Here is a 23,871-nt window from a genome sequence, read left to right on the forward strand (position 1 = left end):
GTAATTAAACATTTTTTTTCTTAAATATAAACATGAAATCATCTGTTATAAACGATGAAACATTCACAATGATTTACGGAAGTTTTGATGGAAATATATCATAATTGTGATGTAATTCAGTGCAAAACAATTGAGAATCTTCAACTACCATATACTAGCTTTACCATTTGATTGGCTTATATTTTCTGCATATTACAAATCCTGCATATTACATTTTACATTTTTAAAGGGAGCTTTTTCGGAAATTTTGTCTGGGTACTAAAATATATAGTAACAAATTCATTTACCAATGTATCTATGAAATACAATTATAAGCACTCTCGGTATGGCAACTTTTCGTCTATACAGTACCCCCGTATTTGATACGTTTGAAGGACCAAAAGATCAATATGTGTGACCTAAGAGTATTTTATATATTGATTTAAAACTATCAAGAACCTAAATACATTTTGATTTATTTATTTTATCTTGCCATAAAAGATAGCGCTAAATCTCACAATAATCCCCGATAATAATTGCCAAATTAATCTTGTACAGGATTTTTTTTTTCGGCAATATTGTATTTTGTTGATAAATGTCGGTCATAGGGCATTGATTTTTGAATGTGACTTTGATTCGCCTTTTATTGTTATTATTAACACATTATAATAGTTATAAATAAAATGATTAAGTCATATCATCCAATTTAACTTCTATAATTATTATTACGCCACTCGTGAGAATACTGTTTTTAAAGCCCACTCGATGAAATAAAATTTCATCTTACACACAAACAAACAAATATCCTCTAAGACTATATATTTTTATTCAGAGGATTAATTAATAATTTGCTTTATTTTTATAAAATACTTAAAATACTATAGATGTAAATTAATTAAGTTCTGATTTAGAAGATGGCCCTGAGAAACAATTTCTGGGTTTGAACATTTTTGATAGAGAAGATTTATTAATACTATAAATGACACATTGGAATATCTTTACACAATATGTTTATTTTTCTTTTATATATATTTTAACATTTCATTTTTCTTTCTTTTTTCAAATTACCAATATCTTAAGATTTATTCACCTAAACATAATATATAAATAACACCAAAAACTTTAGGATCCATTATATTTATTTTTCTTTTTACAAACATTATTTTTTCTTTTTACAAACATTATAAGTATAATGATTCAAACGTATAAAAAGCTCACTTTTCCAAAAGTTCTTTTTTTAATTGAAAATCAATTATGACATCTATATTTTGTAGACATATATTATAGTCAAAATGAAAATGTTCTGAGATAGTTGCAGGATCAAAACTTAGCATTAAGACTATCATTCACAAAGAGTTATATTATGTGTAGCACACTGCTTGACCGACTTTCCTGACAATGTGTATCACGTGATACACATAACAGGTATTGATGACCCAGTCGCTACCACATTTATGGACTGCGTCATTGTAACACATTTATTTAAATTAAGGATAAATAAAGGTACTTATCAACTAAACAAACTTTCCTATAATCAAAATCCAATAGCTTTATCAGTCCGCCTTATCACGCGATAATAGATTCAATATACTAGACAGTACTTTATCATAAAACTATCAAAGAAGAACAAATATATATATCGACATTACGTACATACAGAAGATGAAGAAGGCTTCCGAATTTATGTGAACTTATAGTAATGATTTAAGGAATAAAAGGATTTTTCAAGGAGTATCCATTGGCAACTTCTTTAAATGGTGCAAATAAAATGTAGATTTTAATGGCGCTCTTTTACCTTCGTCAATTTTAACGAAATCTTACCAACTCAGGTAATGCAAGAAGGTTATATCCATCTTGCACATGTTAACGAGAAACTGGTATATCAGTAACCAGTGAGCGATTAGTTTCCTGTTTGGTGTCGTATTCAATAACAAATATTAAATAAATTCACAAGAAAACCCACAAAAAAAATTTAACTAACATTCTTGTAAGGTTTCATGACTCCATGTCAAAAAGTTTTTGGGTTACGTGCGAAACAAGATGAAAATTGTAAATTTTTACAAAGTCAAGGGCAATAACTCTACAAAAATTGTATTAACCCACAGGTGAAGCCCCGGGTGCACAAATACACATGCTGACCCATTTCTATAGTTTCATTACTCTAGGTCAAATACATTATTGGCTACGCGTGACAAAAGTTGAAAATTGCAAATGTTTACTAAGTTAAGGGCAATAACTCTATAAATACTGAATCCACAAGCAAACCCCCAGGAGCAAAACTGCACATACTGACCAACATTCCTGTTAAGTGTCATGTTTCTAGGTCAAACCTTTTAAGCTATGCACGACACAAATTGAAAAAAATAAATAAGTATATGTATAAGGGCAATTACTAAATTAATCAAAACTGAACTAATCCACATGTGCACAACTTCAAATGAAGATCAATATTTATGTAAAGTTTGTGGACTAATTCCCGCACTTTTAGAGCTACGTTTGACACAACACAGGAACGCACGCACACACGAATGCATGTACGGACGGACGGACAAGGGCAAATCAAAGTGCCCCTAGCGTAGAATGGGGGCATAAAAAGGGACATTATTGTGTACAAAGGTAACTCGGAGTTATGGGACATGTACCCATTAAGTCACATAATCACAGAGAACGAGTGTGTGATGTTTCAACGTACTTTTGAAGATACCATATTGCATGTTAAAAAAGTAACCAGAGCGTGACACTGAAGCCAGGGTGAGTAAAACAGCTTTCGAAGGAAAGTAAATGAGTCAATGGTTACTATAGTCACTGGTTTATATGGAAAGTCAATGATTTCTATCGAAATAACTGGTTGCTGTGGAAACCACTAGTTGCTAAGTGAAGTCAAAAGTTGCTATGAAAGTCCCCGATTCCTGACGAAAGTGGTTGTTAAGGGAAGTCAGTGGTTCTTAAGGGAAGTAAATGGTTGCTATGGAAGTCACAGGTTGACAAAGAAAGTCAATAATTGCAAACAGAAGCACTGGCTGCAAAGGGAAGTTCCTTGTTGCTTAGGGAAGTCAAACGTTGCGAAGAAAGTCAATGGGTGCTATTGTATGCGCTGGTTGCTTCTATACACATATAATGTCAACCCATTATCACCCCCCCCCCAAGGCATTGCCAATTTTCACCCTGTGCTATTTGAATAAACTTGGTTGAGGTCCACTGGACAATGTTTCATGCAAAATATCTAAATCCCAGCCTTTGGTGCTTAAAAATATTTTCAATATTTTTACAAAATATAAACCTCTATAAAGAAAACCTATAACTTTAAAGAAGTGGGGCCAATTTTGACCAATGGGCCATAATTTGAACAAACTTGGTAGCTGTTTACTGAAATGTTCGAGCCAAATACCTAAGCTGGTTGGTTCAGATGGTTTTTTAAGGTGCAGTTTGATCCCATGAGGCACATTTTGACACCAGATCTGTCATTTAAACAAACTTGTTAGAGGTCCACAGGCCAATGTTTTATGCACTGAGGAAAAGATCTTAAGTTTTTACTTAGCAACTGTCCGAACTGGGGCAAAGTGGCAAATGTCCAAACGGGCACCCAAGTAGAACCAACGACATCCATAAGCTGTTGGATAGTTTCTCACATTAAAGAATCCAAAGTCCCAGTCAGATTCAAACCCAGAGAGGCGAGAGGCAAGTGGTTTGAAGTCAACTATTCGGCCAGGGACGCCCGTTTCGATGCATAGTACATTATAAAATGTAGTATGTATGGAAGATAGACTGTGTTCATGAAATACATTTCAATTCTTGCAAACATTTATATTGCTTTAAATCATCACAGTGCAATTGTTCCTTACTTTCACTATCAAGTTAGTTACAAAAATATTTACAATTTAAATGCATGTATACAAGTGAAATCTGGTTCTTTTCATTAATCAAATTGTATTTCACTTTAAAACAGTATGGTATGCATATAATTATATGTTCATACCTATATAATGTACAGAAACATGAATGCATATTTTATCATGAACACTAAAGACCTAGGTTTTCCCTTTGTCAATAAGTTTGGTGTTTTATATTATACAAAAAATGCGGTCTTAATTTAAATATTTGGGATTCTAAAGTAATTTAACAAAATATAGTTTGATACATAACACATTTTATTGTTTTTATTACAAATTTACCAATATTAAAACAACACATCACTACTTAGTTTCAAAATATACAACATGATTCTTTAATTAAACAGTCATTGTAACATCACATCATTAAGTCTGTGTCACACATTCAATCATGTGTCACACATATAATTTGTGTCATGTAATAAATCATATAAATCACTGATGAACACACAAAATCATTGTGTCACACATTAAACCAGTGTGTCATACATCAGATCAGTGTGTCATACATTTAATCAGTCTCACACATTTAATCAGTGTTACACATTAAATCATTTTAATAAATGGGCCACACATTAAATATCTGTGTCACACATTAAATCACTGTGTCACACAGCGACACATGGCAGTGGAAGCACAATGGTTATTAACGAAGAATGACAAATGCTTTTTCGTGCTAATTTTAAAATAGTTATTTGGTTTTTGGTATACCAGCACATAAAATTTTTCTTGATTAATGAAACCCATAGATGTTCTCTCTAAAAGATTATCTCCAGCAGCTGGAACCAGCTTAGAGCTGTCAAACATAAGAGAGACTCCAAGCTGCTGGATCTAAAGACAGGATCATGTTGAGGCTTATGATCTCAAATTATCTCGAACAAGTGTACATTTTTTTCTTGAATACATATAATTACCTTGTCAAATGTCAGTAAATTTGCAACATGCTTGTTACTCTATTAAATGAACTTTTTCTCTCTATTAACACAAATAATTTTACATCTTAATAACAACTCACAATATATATGTTTAATTATAAATTTTGAAAATTTGAATCTGATGAAAATTGTTTTTTTGTTTATGCTTTTCAAGGACTATAAGAATTAATATAAAAACTTAAAACTGAACATGTCTTCCTTAAACATAACAAATTCTTTTGTTGTTAACTATTTAAAATATGATCCTTTCTGGCATGTCTTACATTTCCACCTTCCTCAACTTCAGGTCTAATACCTTAGAATAGTCCATTTATCTGTCTTAACAAGTTGGTATGTTTGTACGAGTCGACATACTTCCTTGAAACCATATTAAGGTCACTGAAACCTTACGTATATGGTCCGTAACAATTTCTAATCCTATAATTGTTCAAATAATCCTAGTAACATCTAAATCATGTCAATCATCAGCTTTCCGGAACAGCCGGTGCTTTGGGGATCACCATGGAGGCCGCCTTCTGTGATAATGTACGCTGATCAGCCGTTGTATATATGGAGTGATCTTCCTGCCAAATTACCTTCTTCTCGTGTGACTTCATGGCGTCCTTGACTTTCTCGTCTATCATAGCTTCCGTTAGAACACCGGATTCTGAAGCATACGCTGCAGCCTGAAAACAACAGTATCACAGTATCACAATATCCCTACCTTATGAATAACTGTATGTAAATTAGACATATCATTACTGGACGAAAAGTCCTTAAGACAACTTTGGTTATATAACAAAAACCCTAATTGTACATGACATTGAAGTTTGTAAATATGCAATAACTCTCATGATTGAGTATTCATCTTATTTTACAAGTAATGCGCCAGTCAAATTGCTTCCTTCACCCCCCCCCCCCCATCCCTTACGTAATGGCAATACAGGGGGCAAGGATGAAAATCCTCCAATTTTGACCTCCATTCTGATCCAGCTCTACCAGATCAAAGTGATGATTTTCTTTCAGCACCAAAATAGCAACGGAATATTCAGCTCAACGTGTGGGACAGGTTACTGCCTGTCCTTCTAAGGCAGCCTTTACACAAAAGTCAAAGTCCCTGTTATTTCTCTACAGTTGAGGATGGAGAATCGTTGGTGCTGCTTTTTTCTATTTAACTGATGCATTGTTCTGAACTTTTATTTCAAAAATTTGAGTCTTACCTGCCAGCCAACACCTAATTTTGAGATTTCTCTGCCAGATAATCCTTCTATTTTTTCTGCTATTTCTGTACATTTCTTGTCATAGTCAAACTCGGCCACCTTCAATCTCCTTTAATAAAAACATTGACACAAAAACTTCATTAGCATTTCTAAACACAGTAAAAATGACCTTGTATAACAATAAAGCAAGTCTCAGACCCACAGATAATATTATAAATAGGAGGATTGATTACATATGCTACAATCTATGCAAAAATCTTTCTCCCCCATATCTTTACAATCAAATTATAACAAAACTTATTACTCATAAGTTCAGACAGCATTATATGAAATTGTTTATAATTTTATCTACCAATTCAGGTTAGAATAATCAATTACAATAAACTATCCCCTTTTCACGTTTTAAACTGTCTATAATATATTTTATCAATCTGTTGCCTGGATATACACACTAATTTAAACTATTATCTTTATGATCAGACTCAAAAAGAGTGTCAGTAAATATCAAATTCCCTGCAGCAGTTACTTCCCCTGATCAGTACAGAAACCACTGTCTATAGAAGATATAGTTGTTACAGATCATAGTATTTTTTTTTTCTCATTTTTAATCTGAATTTTAATTCTTTCTCTTTCTTTGCTTTTTATTTCAACTCAGTTCTTATGCTTAATATATAAAAATGTAGAAAAGGAATATTTTGTAAAATTATAATATTAAGCATTTTTACAATAACCAGCAGACCCAATAATGTTTTATTCACATGATTCACTTTCATCAAATGCAGTTTGTTTGTTTTCGGTTTTACTTCACATCGACACAGTATAGGTCATATCGCGACGTTCCACCTTTACTGGTGGAGGAAGACCTCAGGTGCCCTTCCGTGCATTATTTAAGGCACGAACGGGTACCTGAGTAGAACCACCGACATTCCGTAAGCTAGCTGGATAGCTTCCTCACATGAAAGAATCCAAAGTCCCTGTCCGGATTCAAACCCACAGAGGTGAGGGGCAAATTATTTGAAGTCCACGACCTAACATGCAGTGGAGACTGCATGTTAAATCAAGGCGTCTTAAAGTAACTGATACAAGGAAGTTGAGAGCATATCATACATCAAGCTTACCCTTTAGCCTCAAATGCTGGTTGGAGAACATATTTATCAAAATATTGTCGTACTAATCTGTTACGCTCCTCTAGATTTGGTAGAGAAAATTCCACCATCTCGTCTAATCTGTCATTTATAGCCCAGTCAAATTGTTCCGGTGTATTACTGGCTAAAACTATCATAAATCTGTAAAACAAATAGTGTTTTGTTTTTTTTTTAATTTATAAAACTTAGATTCTGATGAAGGCTTGCCTATGCTATTGATATTTGGCAAGGTCAGTCCGAACTTCTAAACTTTTAACTACGTCAGTATTTTTGCGAGAACTCTGGATTGTCAAGTGTTCTCACCATATAATATAATACATTAATAACAAATCTCAAAAACTTCTCTGACTATTTAGGATTCCACTGCTATTTTCTAGTCTTGATTAGGAAAATAGATTTTCACTATCTTCCAACTTGTGGAAATCATTTGAAAATATTAAGAAATATACAAATACTTACAATCAACGTATAACTTTGAAAACATTATACAAATACGATTTATGTACAACAATCTTTTATGACTAAAATTTTAAAGTTTATGATTTATACAAATATCTTTCTTTCCTGTTAGAAAAGTAAATTTTCTACATATTTTTCAATTTATACGTAGATTCAGTGAATAGTAAAAGCTTAAGTTCACAAGCTGTACATTTTTCAACATTAAAACTCACAAGAACAAATTTTCAGAAATATCACGACATCAAGACAAATCTAGTAACATACTGCTTTAAAGGACGTTAACATGCTAAATTGTTAACCAATACAGTATTTGTCAAATAATTCCATGAATCCACAACAAACTTTATCTCATATTTCCATTCATATTTTTTTCAAAGATGATTTCCCTTTTGTATTCAAACATAATGATTGAAATTTCCGACAGAAATCTAGATAACTTACTTATTTGATTGTTCCCCTGTTCTGTATAAAAAGGCATTTAATGTTGCACGCATATCCTCACTTATCAATTCCTGAAAATATATGTCTCTATTTATAACTATCATACACAAAATGGGAATCCCCCCCAAAAATATAAGTCCCTCTCAATCATTCACAGAGGGGAATAAAGCCCTTTTTTATCTATTTCTTTTTTTTTTTTTTTGGTTGGGTTTTAGGTTGCTCCAACACAGTATATGTCATATGGCGAATTTCTTGATTAACTGATTGAGGATGATCTCATTAAAACCCGAATAAAACCACTGACATTCAGTAAGCTAGCTGAATAGCCTCCTCACATGAAAGAATCCAAAATCACTGTCAGGATTTAAACCCACAGCGGTAAAGGGTCAACAACCTTAACGCTCTGCCAAGGACACCTTTTTTCTTTCAAAGACAATGATTTACAATAATTATGTCTTACATACATATTAGTCATAAATACATTGTAACAACTCAAAAAATCGTATTAATATCTCTTAATTTTTTATTTTTTTTTCTTAAGCATCTGACCTCCACCTCCAAAACAGTTGAACTTACAGCAGTCATAGAAGGAAATGTCTGCCTGCATTATTCTTACACTCTGACCAAGCCGCCATGTGCTATACTGTTGAATACTTAGATATGTAATGCTTTGACACACCTGTTATCAGAAATGGATAGGTAAAAATAAACCCAGGGCAGGTCGAAATATATAATTTTTGTTTATAATAAACATGAATTAAATGTAGAATTTTTATCATACCCTATTTCTTTTCCTTAAAAATGCATCAGCTTCATCCACAAATAATAACACACTGAAAAAAAACATAATTAAAACCAATAACCAAACAACATGTTCTGAAAATTGAGTACTGATCAAGACAGTGCTAGTGGGTGTGAGGAATGTTGCATTTTTTCATTATATCCCACTTGTACAGACTCAATCAAACCGAGTCAACAGTTTTCATGTAATTTTGTTGTGATTAATGCTTCAGAGTGATCACTTTGTTTCCAGATTTTCTACATGAATTTTAACGGTTAAGTATTTTTTCCACCCTTTTGGGAACAGGTTTACGTCTGCACAATTAGGAAAACTTTTCAGTTGTGAAATTTACTAGTCAGTTGGACAGCAGCAACCAAAATATGTATATTTATATTGAATAGAGAAGTTAAAAGCACCATTGTAGGAAAAACTGCCACTTTTGCCAACTTTTTATTGATTAAATACTGCAGTTACTGGTAGGCATATATATGGGTCTCATTGAAGAACAAGTTGTCTCACCCTTTCCGACTAGTCTGTGCCCAATCAAATACTTTATGCATTGCACTAACTCCCTCTTTACCCATGGGTGCCACATCACCTCCGGTCATTATGGCGTAGTCCATACCAGAATGCTTGGCTAAATTCTGAAATATTAAACCATCTATATATAAACATGAAATAAGTCAAGAAACAAAAGTTGATTAACTTGGTTTGTTTTTATTTTTATGCTGGTTTCAAAACAAGTTTTGGTCATATCTTTGCAGTCTGTCCATTTATCAGGCATTCCAGAAAAAGTTACCACTAACCAATAATCACTCATTTCTCAGTCAGTGATCAACTATTAATCCTAAATGATTTCTGAATCAGAGGTGGAAGATCAATGACCATTAGACTACTGTTAATGTCAGGCAGAAATTTTGCCTTGCCCAAGAATCTAAACAAACAAGAACTCACAATTTAGTAAAGGACCACTTAAGCTCTGGGGGCCATCTTGTTCAGTAGATCAAAACCTTTTTGAGGAATTTCTATTGAAAACCTCATAAGAATCATTCCTGTATGGTTTAATTACTATTGGCCGAGCGGTTGAGGAAGTGTTGAGTAAGTAAAACTGCTTACTTTGGACAGAAGGTGATCATAATAGCTCACTTTGTCTACTCTACCACACAAATCCTGCAGTCTACTTATAAAACATACTTTCATACTATATTTTATACGACATAAAATAATACAATAATTACCTTGGCAAACATTGTTTTTCCTGTTCCAGGTGGTCCGTACATTAACAAGTTTCTATAGAAACCATTGTTCTTCTTAGTATGACTTGTTGCTATGGCAACATCTCTCAATCTCTCCTCTAATTCTGGCTGCAAAGAAAATTAAATTCAAAAATTCCACTGAACAAAAGTTGTAAACCCAAGAAAACATACTGCATACCATATTAAAAGTTTTAAAACTATTAATCACTTTATTAACATTTATTACAATATTTTTTTATCTATTGAGCTTACATTTAGTAATTATACTTTTTTGTGGTCAGTGTATTCTTTTCCTTTCTTACAACCCATTCCAGGTGGCATATATACCTATTTTGTCACTGTATATAATTATCAATAAAAATTTAAAATTTGACTGTTGTCACAAACTGTTTTTCCCCCAAATTTCCAAGACCCAAAAATTTCCTAGTTGATCAAATTCATTCCCAATAAGGTGTAAAAGTTTATGTAAAAAATGGGATTTAAACAAACTACAAGCAACTGACATTTACCATTTATCCTAATACTTTGAAACAATGCTCAAGAATGCAAAAACCTTACAAAGACACATTTAACAAAAAGAAGCCATTCAGATCTGGATTTCTTGGGTAAGGAAAATTCATGTTGAAATATCAGTAAAATATGGTTTTGACTCCCTCAATATTACTAGCTATTGTCAGTTTATAGGCCTATCAGGGTGTCTGTTGATGACCATACAAAATTCTAGTTTAGCTTTCATGTCAATGAATGTTTTGCCGTCACCAACTTGATTTTTCTGATATTCTGATAAATATTCCCAAAATACCTTGTAATTGAAGAATTCTAAAAACCTCCACTGAAGTGTTAAGAACTATTTAAACGTATGTGTAAGAAAAAACTCACAACTTTTGTGAAACACACAAATAAAGTTCAAATAATAATTACGAAAATCTTAAGAAATGTTAGTAAAACAGGTCAAGCCCCTGATCACCTACCTTTAATATAATACCACTTAATACTTCTTCTTTCTTTTTAAATATTTTCTTTCCGATCTGTAAGTAATAAATAACAAGAAATTAATTTTTACCCATTCACATCTACATGTTTTCACATGAGCATAATTATGTAAACTAGTGTTTTCTTCATTCTGCTTTCTTGAAAATGTCAAGAATGAGAAAATATTTGCTGCACCACTTTTTCAGAAATACAAAGCAGGGCGGGCAAAATCTGATTTTGACTTACTTGTCCGTTTTTATGTGAAGCATTTTTTAACTTGTCCGTATGATATTTACATAGTAAATTCTTGAAAATTTTCACTTGTCCGTACAGTCTGTGGGACAACATGGGCAATACGGACAATTGATTTTGCCGGCCCTGCAAAGATGCTTAAACTTAACAGAGCTTTATTCAGCTAAATGTAATTAATAGCTGAAATCTCTTCCTGAATTAACTAAGTGAACGCATATGTAAGGAATAGCTTTATTTTTCTTAAAGATTCAATATTTAAGTGAATAGAACAGGATCCAAGGTTATAAAGAATGTTTCTAAGGTCAAACTCAGATCTCAGGTATTTGATTGGTCAGAAACTGCCACTGACTGTACACTGACCAATGAAAATCCTGAGATTTGAGACAGAACTCAGAAAGAAGTTTTATACCCTTGAGGCCAGTTTATGAAAAGCCTTACCTTGATTGGATGTTTCAGAGTTTCTAAGACAGTAATTCTGGAAGTTTCTCTAACTAGTGATGGTTTACCAAGGCGAGCCTCTGTGTACCGGGCAGCTACACCTATACTGTATTTGGCACCATATATACCAGCAGCTGCCAGCGTGATCCCTGCAGCCTGTAAACAAACACTTACATCTTAAAATCATAATTAATGTTTGACTATAAAATATTTCATGCAATAATTTTTCATACTGAAAGTATTTGCAAAATGGATAAATGCACCTCAGCAAATACATCTGAAGGTTTAACAGAAACTGTTGTTCATTAAATAACAATTTATACTAATAATTAAACAAATACAGTGTAACTTCCGAATTCCGGAACTTCTGAAATCCGGAAACTTCTAAAAACCGAACATTTTTTTCGGTCCCGATTTTTTCCTATCTATTTTCTATCAATATAATACTTCTGAATTCCGGAACTTCTAAATTCTGAATTCCGGACGATATTTTCGTAAAATTAGAGTCAAATCAATGCAATTTTACCTCCAAAAACCGGAAATATCCAAAGGTGTGAAATACATTGTAAATCGAGAATGTTTACCCCGCAGGAAGATTTAATCTCTCTATCGATTGTTTACTAATTAGCGGTGATCGTGTAATTTGACACGCGTTAAAATCACAAACTGTAAAATGGTATGTTTGAAGTAATGCGGCCCTGCGGTTAATCAAAGTAATTTACGGCGGTCAGTTAATTTGAAGTGTTTATAAGCGGATTAAATGACAATTAATTAGACAATGTGTGCATCAAACGTCTTTAGGGATTTTATTGCATTTGATGTAATAATTAATTAACTAGCATCGGACGATGGCTTTGTCTTGTCCACATTATCATAAACCTCTGAATTCCGGAAACCTCTGAAATCCGAACTTTTTGACAAGTCCCATGGGTGTTCGGTTTTCGGAAGTTACACTGTATACAAATTAGGAAAGTATAAAATCTGTCACAGATACTATTGTTAAAGAGTATCTAGCCTGTTCAATGGATGACTGAATTCATATATTAAATTTAAGAAATAAAGAAAAACAGAGTCCCTAACAAACACCTTAACAGCTATAATGAAAATGTTGTAGGCTCAGCTTGACTGAGCCTGAGCATGGACTGTAGTGGTAAATGCTTCAACTATCCACGCCCACAAGCACCAGAACCCAAAAATGGTTAGCTGTTGTCACCAGTATAGAGCCAGGACAGCTTGCAAATCTGAATAATCTGACAAGGCTCTATACCATTGGTTGAAAAACTTCAAATTTTGACCTTTATATTCCGTATGTTGATAATAGAACAGTTCCAAAAATGGAAGATGCCAGATGGACAAGTTCAGCAAGCGTTAATATATGATACAGTCTCTTACAAATAGTTCATTGACTTACAGTAGCTGTCACTTTGTCCCAGTCTGATATAAATGCTTTAAATCCTTCCCCTAGCACAGCTCCTGCTGTCCTGTAAACATGACAAAATACCTTGAAAATACTTTTTCACTTTATATTATAATATTAATTTTGCGCTTTGAAAATTAGTTTTTACATCTAAAAATTTAAGCAAAAAGGTTAAATTGTCTAACTGGACAGCATTTTTTCTCCTGACCTTTTATTCTCAGGGCTGAGATCATTACAAAGTTCTTACTTGATGTTTTTTTTTTAAAACAATGCCCGACACTATTTGACTTCATCAATAATACATAAATATAGGTAGAAAATCTAGCATAAGAGATTACAATCTTAATTACAAAAATTCTCCTTAATTTTCTTTATTTTTTTTCTAATACAGTCCAGTACTTACTTGATAGATTCCAGTCTTGTTTTTCTATCTTCCTGTGCTCGCAGGCGTATTTGTTCTTTTAGGATATCCTGGTTCTCTCTGTCTATTTTAGCTTTTCCCCGTAACTCCGCCTCTATTCTTTTCATATCATTCTTGTGGTTAAGTTCTGCCTGGTACTCCATACTCCCTTTTGTACATAAAAAACACATTAAACTTTGAAACTGAATATCACGAGTAATTGTATTCTACAATCAATATTAACCAATGCTACAAAGAAAATAAATTTCCTTCAGTATTAGGTCCAATAATTGTACAGTTTTGTGAAGGTAAACATGCTTGTTTATTAGGCCATCCTTAAAAAATTGTTTGTTTGCAGTAACCCGACTCAGAATTTTCAAGGTGGGTAGGTAGGTCGATTTTTTTTTTTTTATTGAACTTACAGTACTCCCAAATAAACATGGAATTTCAAAATGCTGGACAATATATGCTTTGATAATCTGGTAACAATTAATAAATTGATAACTGAATTCTTATTTAGTTAAAGACCTACATTTTATTTCTTCTAATAACCTTTAACAGAACGAAAACAAAGCAAAAGGCATAATTTTCTGATTCAAAAAAAAATTTTTTTATATCCAGACCATGAAAAAAAATTTTGAGTAGGGGCAAATTTTGCGAGTCGGTCGCGTTACTGCAAACAAACATTTTTTTAAGGATGGCCTGAAGTTGCAACTGTAACAAAAGATGTTAGTTAATATGTACAGACTATACTGGTAATGATGACTCCCATCTATACTCTACCTCCACCCTTTGTGCAGCTGGCACTTTTAAATTTAGGTTAACAATACATCTGTATTGCATAACATTAATCAACTTGAAGCATTCTCAGACACTGATTTTGAAGAAAATATGTTAGTACATATTACAGGTATTACTTATTCACATCATAATTGTTCTTAACCCTCAACCAGCTGACTTTGTGTAATGGAATCCCTCTGTTATGAATTTGGAACATTCCATTCAATTTTTAAGGGATATCAGTACCAAACTACAAGATGGATTTACATTACCTCTCTTCATTTGTTCTTGTTTCTGTACAGACTCTTCCTGCTTCCTTAAGTTTTCTTCATTCAATCTGGCCTGAAATATTGTATACATACTCAATATGCAGAATATTTTGAAAACAAAAGTAAATTAAAAGCTAAATGAATTTAAAAACATAAATGATAAATTTCTAGTAGTTCTATTATTCCATCTTTAAAGACTTCTTTTGCCTGGTTCCAAGATATTAAATCTCTGTAATTTACATAGAGTTGCACATTCCATTATTTGTATATGGAGATAAGAAAACATTGTCTTTCCATTTGAGGAAAATGTCAATAAAAATGTTTTGCAACAAAGCAAGACATTTTTAATTGGCCCTGAAGTGTAAAACTGATAAATGTGAATGTTTTTATGTATTTTTGTTTTTACTTGATGGCTAGCAAAGAAATCTTGTCAACAGGGTTTTTATTAACATACTAGTATGTAAGACCCCCACGGTTACACGCTTCAACAGATTCCTTTCGATTTCATTCGTAAATGTTTACGATAATTTTTACCATTTAATCGAAATGACCATTTTGTCTTACAAAATATCGTAATCATTGCCTGTATTCATGAATTCTATCAATTCTAATTGGTTTATTCCAAAGTAAAAAACGGAAAATATGTGTTAACAACCCTCAACACAGCATTATGGTGTAATAATCGCTTGTGACATTTTTGATAAAGTTGATTTTCCTTTCATCTTTCAAAAGAGCGAAATGAGGATACACTGCGACTCAATCGTGATGAGCCCAGAACATTATAATCATTTGTACATGTGTTAAAAATAGAAAGTAATTCATCATTTTGCAACTTGAATACATGGTGTAGTATAGTACATAGAAGTACCACCATTTAAACAATATCAATTTGGTTCTTAACAATCATGTAAATGTTTACAAAAAATTGTAAACGTGGGAGCCTTACTTGTATGTAATCTAGCAATATGAAATTTGTTTGCCAAGCAAAAATTTCTTTGTATACGTAAGAAACAATACCTGCTGTGCTAGCTGGTCATCGTATCTTTTTCTAGCTAGTTGATCCTGGTATTGTGACTTTTGTTGACTCAACTTTGTTTCTTCACGTAAAGTTTTACGTTTCTCCTCCTCCATTACTCGAGCCTGCTCCAATTTCATTTGTTCTATTTGGCCTTCCATCTCCTGTAATTCAAATTGAATGAGAATTTGTTAATCCTGTTATTAATTGGTTGATGGAGTCTGTTCAACAGACTTCATTAACAGAATTGGCAGCCAGTTCCTCAAGTCTTGAGCCATTTAAGTTCTGTTTGATATGACAAATGACAATGTTTTAAAGGTCAAACAATATCTTTATATATAAATAGTTGATATAGATCCCCTCAGACTCTGTATATTATTTTAATCAAACACCCTTATCTGTGTCCTGCAATTAAAACAAATATCGCAGACATAAATGGATTGCATAAGAAATCAAAAACAAAAGTTTATAAATTACACAAGTGAAAATCTTTCTTCCATTTAACAAGGCAAGGAAAGATAATCCATAACCAAGGTTTTCAAGGTTTATTTGAATAAGTCAGGGCCAGGTCTGTTTGTCCTTTTATAGCAGGGGCTGTTACACAAAAAAATTGAAAATTCTTTACAACAATGCATTTCCCCCAACCCTCTCTTAAATTCAATTTATATCAAGATTATCCTTCCACTTTTGCAAATATACTACATTACTCCCCAAACTTAAGGGAAGGGCCTCTGTACACGTGGGAAAAGGCCTTGTTACCCTCATGCAATCAATCTCGATCTCAACTAAATCTTCACTCAATGGGTCTACTAACAATAGCATTTTGTTCCTGGACATTTTACTGGTTATTCCTCTTAGTACACTATTCATATTTATCTAATTACATAGACATTCCATGTTACAAATCTGAAACTGTTTTTAAATCTTTAATAAATATTATGAGATCAAGATTTCTTATTAATAATTGACAAGCAAATAAATTTATGGATTGTCTAGCATTTAGAAACTTAGATTTTTCAATCCATAAAATTACAGGCATTTAATGTGATCATTGCTGTTTTTAATGCAATACTAAAATCTGCAGCTTTATTTGTTTTATTGATTGAGACAAGTTTCAAAACAAATTTTGAAATGAATAAGAAAGTTTTGGTAAAAGTGAACTAGAACTCCGCGAGTCGGATGTGTCGCCTTGTGAACAATATAGTTTAGGAGAAATGGCCAGGACAAAAATTAAATATGAAAATCAACAAAGGGCAATAACTCAAAAAATAAGAAATGCAGAACAGCAGTTTCTGTGCACTGCACTTCTTCTTAATGAAATCTATCATCCTATGAAGTTTCATGTCCAAAGCTTTAATACTTTAGGAGAAATGGCCTGGACAAAAATAAAGTATGAAAATTAACAAAGGACAATAACTCAAAAAATAAGAAATGCAGAGTACCAGTTCTTGTGCACTGCACTTCTTCTTAATGAGATCTATCATCCTTTGAAGTTTCAAGTCCATAGCTTTTATACTTTAGGAGAAATGGCCCGTACAAAAATAAAGTTTGAAAATTAACAAAGGGCAATAACTAAAAAAATAAGAAGTGCATAGTACCGGTTCTTAAGCACTGCACTTCGGTTCATTATAAGAAGCATGTATACCAAGTTAGAAGTCAATCCGACTTATAATGACTGACTTATGCTCCGGACAAGCTTAAGGGGACGACGTCACCGACAAGGACGCCGCCAATAAAAGTAACCCCTATATGTCGCCTTTTTCAAGGCGACACAAAAATGAAAGTAATCAAATTCTTCAACTTTTTTGTCTGTCAATTAACTGATCAAAAAATGGTCCATAAATTTACAGACTGTTTGTAAATATTGGCCCATAATATCATGAAATCCTAGACCTGATTACATCAGCTATAGCTTTATATACTTTGATGCATCCAGAAACTGGTTTTGTGTTTACCTTGATTTTCTTCTGGTTTTCAATCTGTATTGTTTGCTCCTGCATCTTTGATAATTCCAATGCATCTTTAGCATGTGCTAAAAGAGACAATATATTCATTTCATAATAGCGCATCATTATAAAACAGCAAAATTTAGAAGAGAAAAAATTTAAAATATTTGTCATTTAGTACACATTTTCATGAAGGCATCCAGTAAGAACTGGAAGGTTTGAGACTGCAAAACTATCAGGGCCATTACTAATTTTAAAGTTATACTTATTGGTCTAAAATTAATGCATATCATCATAGAAATGTTTGGCTCATTCCAATAAGCATTTTTTGTTCCTGCATCTGATAAGGAAATTTGAACTTGTATACCTTGTTATAAAGAGTAGAGAGAATAAAAAAATAAATAATCTTTTGACATGTGCATTGACACTCCTGTGGGCCAGCCCTGTACACAAATGTGTAGAAAAAAATGAGTTATATCATTCATAACTTTTGCAAATGTAAAAACGCGATAATGCAATAGATAACATTTGAATGATATCAATTGCATCTTTTCAAGCATTAGACTTTAACAACCACCAAACATATAATTCTAATAAAGCATACCTGACTGGGATGATATGACTTGAAACTATACCAATGACCTTCACCTGTACGGAACTTTATAGCTGTGACCTTTTCACAGAATAATTAGATACGGTTTTGCAAACAATGGCAGTGTAATAAACTTAAATTATTTTAAGTCACGGCAAAGTATTCATGACATAATCACCTGAACGCTCCAAAGTCTTAGCCTGCCTGTGCGGCTCTTTTCAAGGGCTGCAGAGTCAAAAAGTGTACGCATCTGAACGCGATTTATCCGGTGTTTTGCCATCGTTTCCCCCACTGTCCCGGCCGGATCCAGGCGGTGGTGGAAAGCCTGGTGGTAATTGCCCACCACCCTGGGCTTTGTTCATTTCCAAACAACCAAGACATGTCTAGTTATGTAAAGTTTGTCCTTTGACAGTTTCTCATGCAATATATACCGGTGTTTTTAACGGAAGTCGACCACACGTGTGAGCGGTGCAGTGTAAGATAAGTTATATGTGACGTTATGAGACTATTTACGGTTGAACGGTACTAAATATGTAACACTGTATCAAACCTGGCAAACTCCTCGCAGCGGTTACTTCCCCTGATCTGTACAGTTAAAGTAGCAAAGCGTGACGTAACCGCTGTGAGGAGTTTGCAAACCTGGGTGTCAAAAATCTATATAAATAATTATATTATAGTTGCATATGACTTCTGATGGAGTTCATATGGCTGTATGCCATTTTCTTGCTCATATAGATGTAGCTGCATGCGATGGTCTTTATTTTAATATTGCATACAGTTGTTCACATACATGTAGCTGCCTGACAGAGACACTGTTTTATGGTGTTCATATAACTTAATTAGGCATTTGTGTTCATATGGCTGAATGTGGTATTTGAATGTGTTGAGATGGCTGTATGTGGCATGTGATGGTGTTGATATAGCTGCCTGCAGTTTTGATTGTGTTTATATAACTGAATGAGCATCTGATGGGGTTTACATATAGCTGCATGCCACATTTGATTGTGATCATATACCGCAAGATAGCTTCTCAAAGGTGTTCATTTAGATTCATGTGTTTTTCTATGTTTATAATGTATTATGCCATTATGTGGCATCTGAAGGTGTTTATATAATTGAATGCAGCATGTGATTGGCAACATACATGCCATATTTCCAGCCACCCAGATAGGGGGATTTGGCTTTAAAAAGCAGGGGATTTGGACCAAAGGTGGGGGATTTTTAAGCAAGCACAAACCGGTCGTAATCTTAAAACGATGCAATGATATGATTAAATTTCCCCCATTTTATTATGAAAATGAACATTTCTACAAGATCATTTGATATTTTCAAGTTTAAACATACATGACTGTGAAGGAATAATATATAAACAATTGCAAATAAACATAGGTACTTTAAATATTTGATGTAAATAAAATAAGAATCCCTGTAATTTGTAAAACAAATATAATTAATTGAATCTTTATCATATAAAATACATTTTTATATCAGATATATTGAATCATATTAGTACAAATAAACTTGAATTTGATGCATTCAAAATCATTAAAATAAATATACTTTTAACAGCCAAAGTTTTTTTCTCTTTAAAATGAAAGGTAAAGAATTTTTCTCTAAATGAAAGGTATCAACATTTTCACGAGAATTTTTGCAAGCCATAGAAAGGTGAAATAAAAAAATGGCTGCCTTTAAAAATTTTCCGTTGACACTTCATAAACAGTAAAAAAAAAATCTGACAAAATTTTAATCCAGTTTACTCAGGTCATTATGTACTTTAACACCTCAAATTTGTTAACACACATCGATTGCCCATGCTTACCATATTATGGTAGTTAGTATGGAGTCTAGACACTACGTCACTTTATACCTGTATGTATATGTAAACTTTGTGTAATTGATAAAGGGTTGTGTAAAGGTTATTTGGAGTGTACTGACTACTGGATAATAATTGGACTTAATTATTTTGGCCCTTTGGGTGTCAAAACAGGTATTATTTATTATATTATCTGATTGAAACGGATTTTTTGCCTCTTTTAATCCCTTCATCATTGTTTGTTGGTTACCGTTTAGAGACAAAGCTACTGTAGTTTATATTATTTTATGTAACAACATAGATTCATATTACATTAATAAGAAATGCATAATATAAAATATAATAGTTTCAAACATTGCTAATCTGTGATTCTTTGAGTTTTCTATTGCCTGATCATTATTTTTTTATCTGCACTTATCAACTTCAAAGACCCAATGCCGACAACAAACTCAAGGCGGGGTTACATATCTCCCAACAAAAAATTGATACGTTACACATTCAGTATCGGACGCTGTCATTGGTTAAGCACCTGCAATACTGACACTGATTGACAGGTTTATCAAAGGAGAATTGTTTATTCCTTGACAGCTGAAGAATGTGTCGGTACACACTCCCAACATCGGCCGGGGGCTCTTGTGCGGGTACACTCAACACAACAATTATCCGTTGACCCGCCTGCTGTTTTATCGCGGGGAAATATTTACTTTCAGGGGCATATATAGTTTAAAAGTTTTAATTCTATTGTTTAATAATTTTGGTAAAAATTGGTTGCTTTTAAATTCTTTTGTTGGTTTGAATTTTTGAAAATCGGGGGATTTCAGAATCCCACGGGGAGATCACGGGGACATTTTGGGTCCGAAAATTTCGGGGGGGTTTTGTCCCCGGAGGGGGGAAATATTGGCATCCTGAAGGATCATTTGGGGTTATTATAAGCCTGCGTTGGCAGGCCATTTGATGAATGTGCATAAGTATGGAGGAGGATGGGAATAATTTTTGTCTTATAAAATTTTCGCTTTCCACTGACCTTTTGTAAAATAATTTGGGCTTCTACCACTGTGTGCTCTTGAATGCCAATTGGAGTTGAATTCTTTTAAATAAGGAATATCAAGTATGAACAAGGCAACATTGTCGCAAAATATGCCTGTCACAAAAGCTTTTGACAAGATATGGGCATTTTAGAAATGCATTTAGGGATATTGCTTCTGGGGAAATAACTTCTTGGCTCTTTTGCTCCTTCGCTTGACCTAAACAGTTGCCAAACATTAAAAAACCCAAAATTCCATGTGTACACTTGTAATTCATGTATATTTTAATGTGTTGCCAATCCATCAATAAATGAGGACTAAATGGTCCCTTTACACATCTTCTGTTTTATCTTAACTTTGACCTCTTTATGTGACCTCGACTTTGGTAGCAGGGACCTGGATTATGCATGCAATACTTAGTCTCACGATGGTGAACATTTGTGCCAAGTTACTTTAAAACACCTGATGAATGTACTTTTGCTCCAAACAAGCATTTTTCAATGACCTTTAAGTTTGACCTTGACCTTTGATCTGGTTTATGAATGGGACACTTGCTTCTCAAAGTGCTTGAACATTTTTAAAAATTTCATTAAAAACCCTCCATAAGTTTTAGGTGATAAATTTTGCTCCCCCGTCAAAAAACGCTAAAATTTTATCATCCCTTTTGTGACCTTTTCAAAACCCGTTAATAACCTAAAATTAAAGGGGTTTCACACCCCTGTCATGATAAAGACCATCCTCAATAAATGATGACTAATAGGTCTGAATACACATTTACATATTTTTATTCGACTGGGTTTTATGTCACCCCCAATACCCGGGGGATTATGGGCCCCTTTTACCCCGGGGGAGGAAGACCTTTAAAAATTCCGCCTCTTTACATAAATTTTAACACAAACAATACCAAAATCACCGGCAGAACCACCAATAGCCCGAAAACCCCCCAATGTCAGGTGTAAGCTAAATAGGGTAGCTTTTTTCACCCTGAAAAAAATTTAAAAAACCCTTGCAGGGCGAACCCAGTGGTGGGGGCAAAATTGTCAGGGGCGAATTTCAAGGGAAAATGGTTTCCCGGGGGGGGGACATTTTGGGTGGGGAAAATTTTTTAAAAAAACGCAACAGGCCCAAAAATGTGCTGTTTTAAAAAATTTGACCGCATTTTTGTTCATGTGACAAAAAAATTTTTTAAATTTAAAGTATTTTTTAGCTCAATTTTTTAAAAGTTTGGCCCCAATTTTTACTTTGCTTATATATGTAATTCAGGGTGGGGTTGGGAGGGGTTGTCCCCTTCCCCATGCCAAAAAATTTTGAAAAATTATTGAAAATTTGGGTTGAAAAGGTGTTTTCTTTGATTTCTTGTTCTGTTTTTTGGTACCTTTTGGATTTAACCATCACATTATTTTTTATAGGTTAGTGGTTGCAAGGTCTTTCAAATAGAATTCCTCAGGGTTTTAGTATTACGCATTTTACCAAAAGAACAACACACTTTCATTTACCAATGTATTGCCGACCGTTGATAAAAAATAATTTCCCAAATACTGAATCAATTTTTTCATGATTGAATATTTTAAAGTGGTATTAAAAATCTGCCTTCTCTATATCGTACAAAGAAACATAAATGATTCGAAACAGGCTTAATTATTTTTTGTTTTCCAATCCATATATATTTTGATTGGTTTTAAAAATGTTACATGCTTGTAAAAAAATTGAATAAATTAAAAATATGTTTAAAACAGTAAATATTTCAATAAGAATTTTTTTCATCAATGAAATCCAGAGCGTTCCACTATATTTTAAATTTTTATCTTCAGAAAAATATTAAACTGTCATAAAAAGTTAATTATTTAAAAGTAAATGGGACCAATCATTTTCAATGCTTGATAAAAATACTTTAGGGTAAAACTAGTTATTAAAGGTTACGAGATTCCCCCTTTAATAATATCTTCATAAAACTCGGGCCCATGTTTTTAATTTCAAATAATATTCAAAATTTTTTTTTAATTATTAGGCGGCTTTCGCAAAAGAAAATGGAAAAAAAAAAACTAAAGAAGTAAAAATATAGTGTACAAATGTAACCACATTCGTATTTGCCAATTATCTGTGATATTAATTTCATTTAGATACCTTTGGAAAGTTATAAACCCAAATCCAATTATGCAGGTTTTAAACATTGGGAAGTCATTCAAGCCAAAGTTGATAGATTTAAAGATCTCCCGCCCCCAAACCCCCGGCAGGACATTAACAAAACCCGGATCCAGCCCAAAAAAAATTTTTTATAAGGGAAAACACTACAGCCAATAAAGTTTGGGAAAATTATAAAAAAAATATTTTTTTAAACCCCGCTGGTTTAAAGTATTTTTTGGGCCGAGCTGGGGGACTGGGAGCCCTGAAGCCCCGGGGCCTTGAATCCGCCACTGGTTGTTTTGAAAGTCAACAATCTTTACCACCTTGGGCCCCGCCACCTTCATTAACTCAAAATGTTTGGTTTTTTCAAAAACCCCTTTCGGTTTTATTACCCTTACAACATTTAGTTTTTTTGACAAATGATTTCTATTGTGCATGGGGGTTAAAAAAAACCAAAGTTAAATTTCCCAAATTTCTTTAATTTTTATTTAAAAAATCCGAAAATTTTATTCAAAAAATAAAAAATTTTGAAGTTTAACCCTTTCCAAACAGCCAAATTTCAATCCAGGTAAGTAACCAATTTTTGTAAAAGTCAAAAATGCAAACAAAAGGGGGCCCTGAGGTCGCTCCCGGTATATAGGGGCCCCCCCAAGCGGGGCCAGTTTTTTAAAAAACCCGGGCTTTTATTTTTAAAAAAATTGGAAAATTTGACACCCCTTAGAAGATTTTTTGATGTTAAAATT

At 33.2% G+C, this 23,871-nt stretch overlaps 1 protein-coding gene across 1 annotated transcript; it reads right to left on the bottom strand.

Moving 5' to 3' along the window:
- Positions 1–1,244: 1,244 nt before the first annotated feature.
- LOC132723143 (ATPase family AAA domain-containing protein 3-B-like) lies at positions 1,245–18,360 on the bottom strand. The gene is made up of 15 exons (XM_060707816.1): positions 18,345–18,360; positions 17,584–17,660; positions 15,631–15,792; positions 14,617–14,686; positions 13,568–13,733; positions 13,159–13,228; positions 11,748–11,903; positions 11,057–11,113; positions 10,068–10,193; positions 9,349–9,473; positions 8,830–8,881; positions 8,049–8,119; positions 7,122–7,289; positions 6,004–6,112; positions 1,245–5,469 (listed from the first exon to the last, which is right to left on the bottom strand). The coding sequence occupies exons 2-15, from the start codon at positions 17,626–17,628 to the stop codon at positions 5,269–5,271; spliced, it is 1,578 nt and encodes a 525-aa protein (XP_060563799.1). The 5' UTR covers positions 17,629–17,660; positions 18,345–18,360; the 3' UTR covers positions 1,245–5,268.
- Between the last annotated feature and the right edge of the window lie 5,511 nt (positions 18,361–23,871).

This window comes from Ruditapes philippinarum, unplaced genomic scaffold (assembly GCF_026571515.1).
Source record: "Ruditapes philippinarum isolate M1 unplaced genomic scaffold, ASM2657151v2 ctg11398_1_1_1_1, whole genome shotgun sequence".
NCBI lineage: Eukaryota > Metazoa > Mollusca > Bivalvia > Venerida > Veneridae > Ruditapes > Ruditapes philippinarum.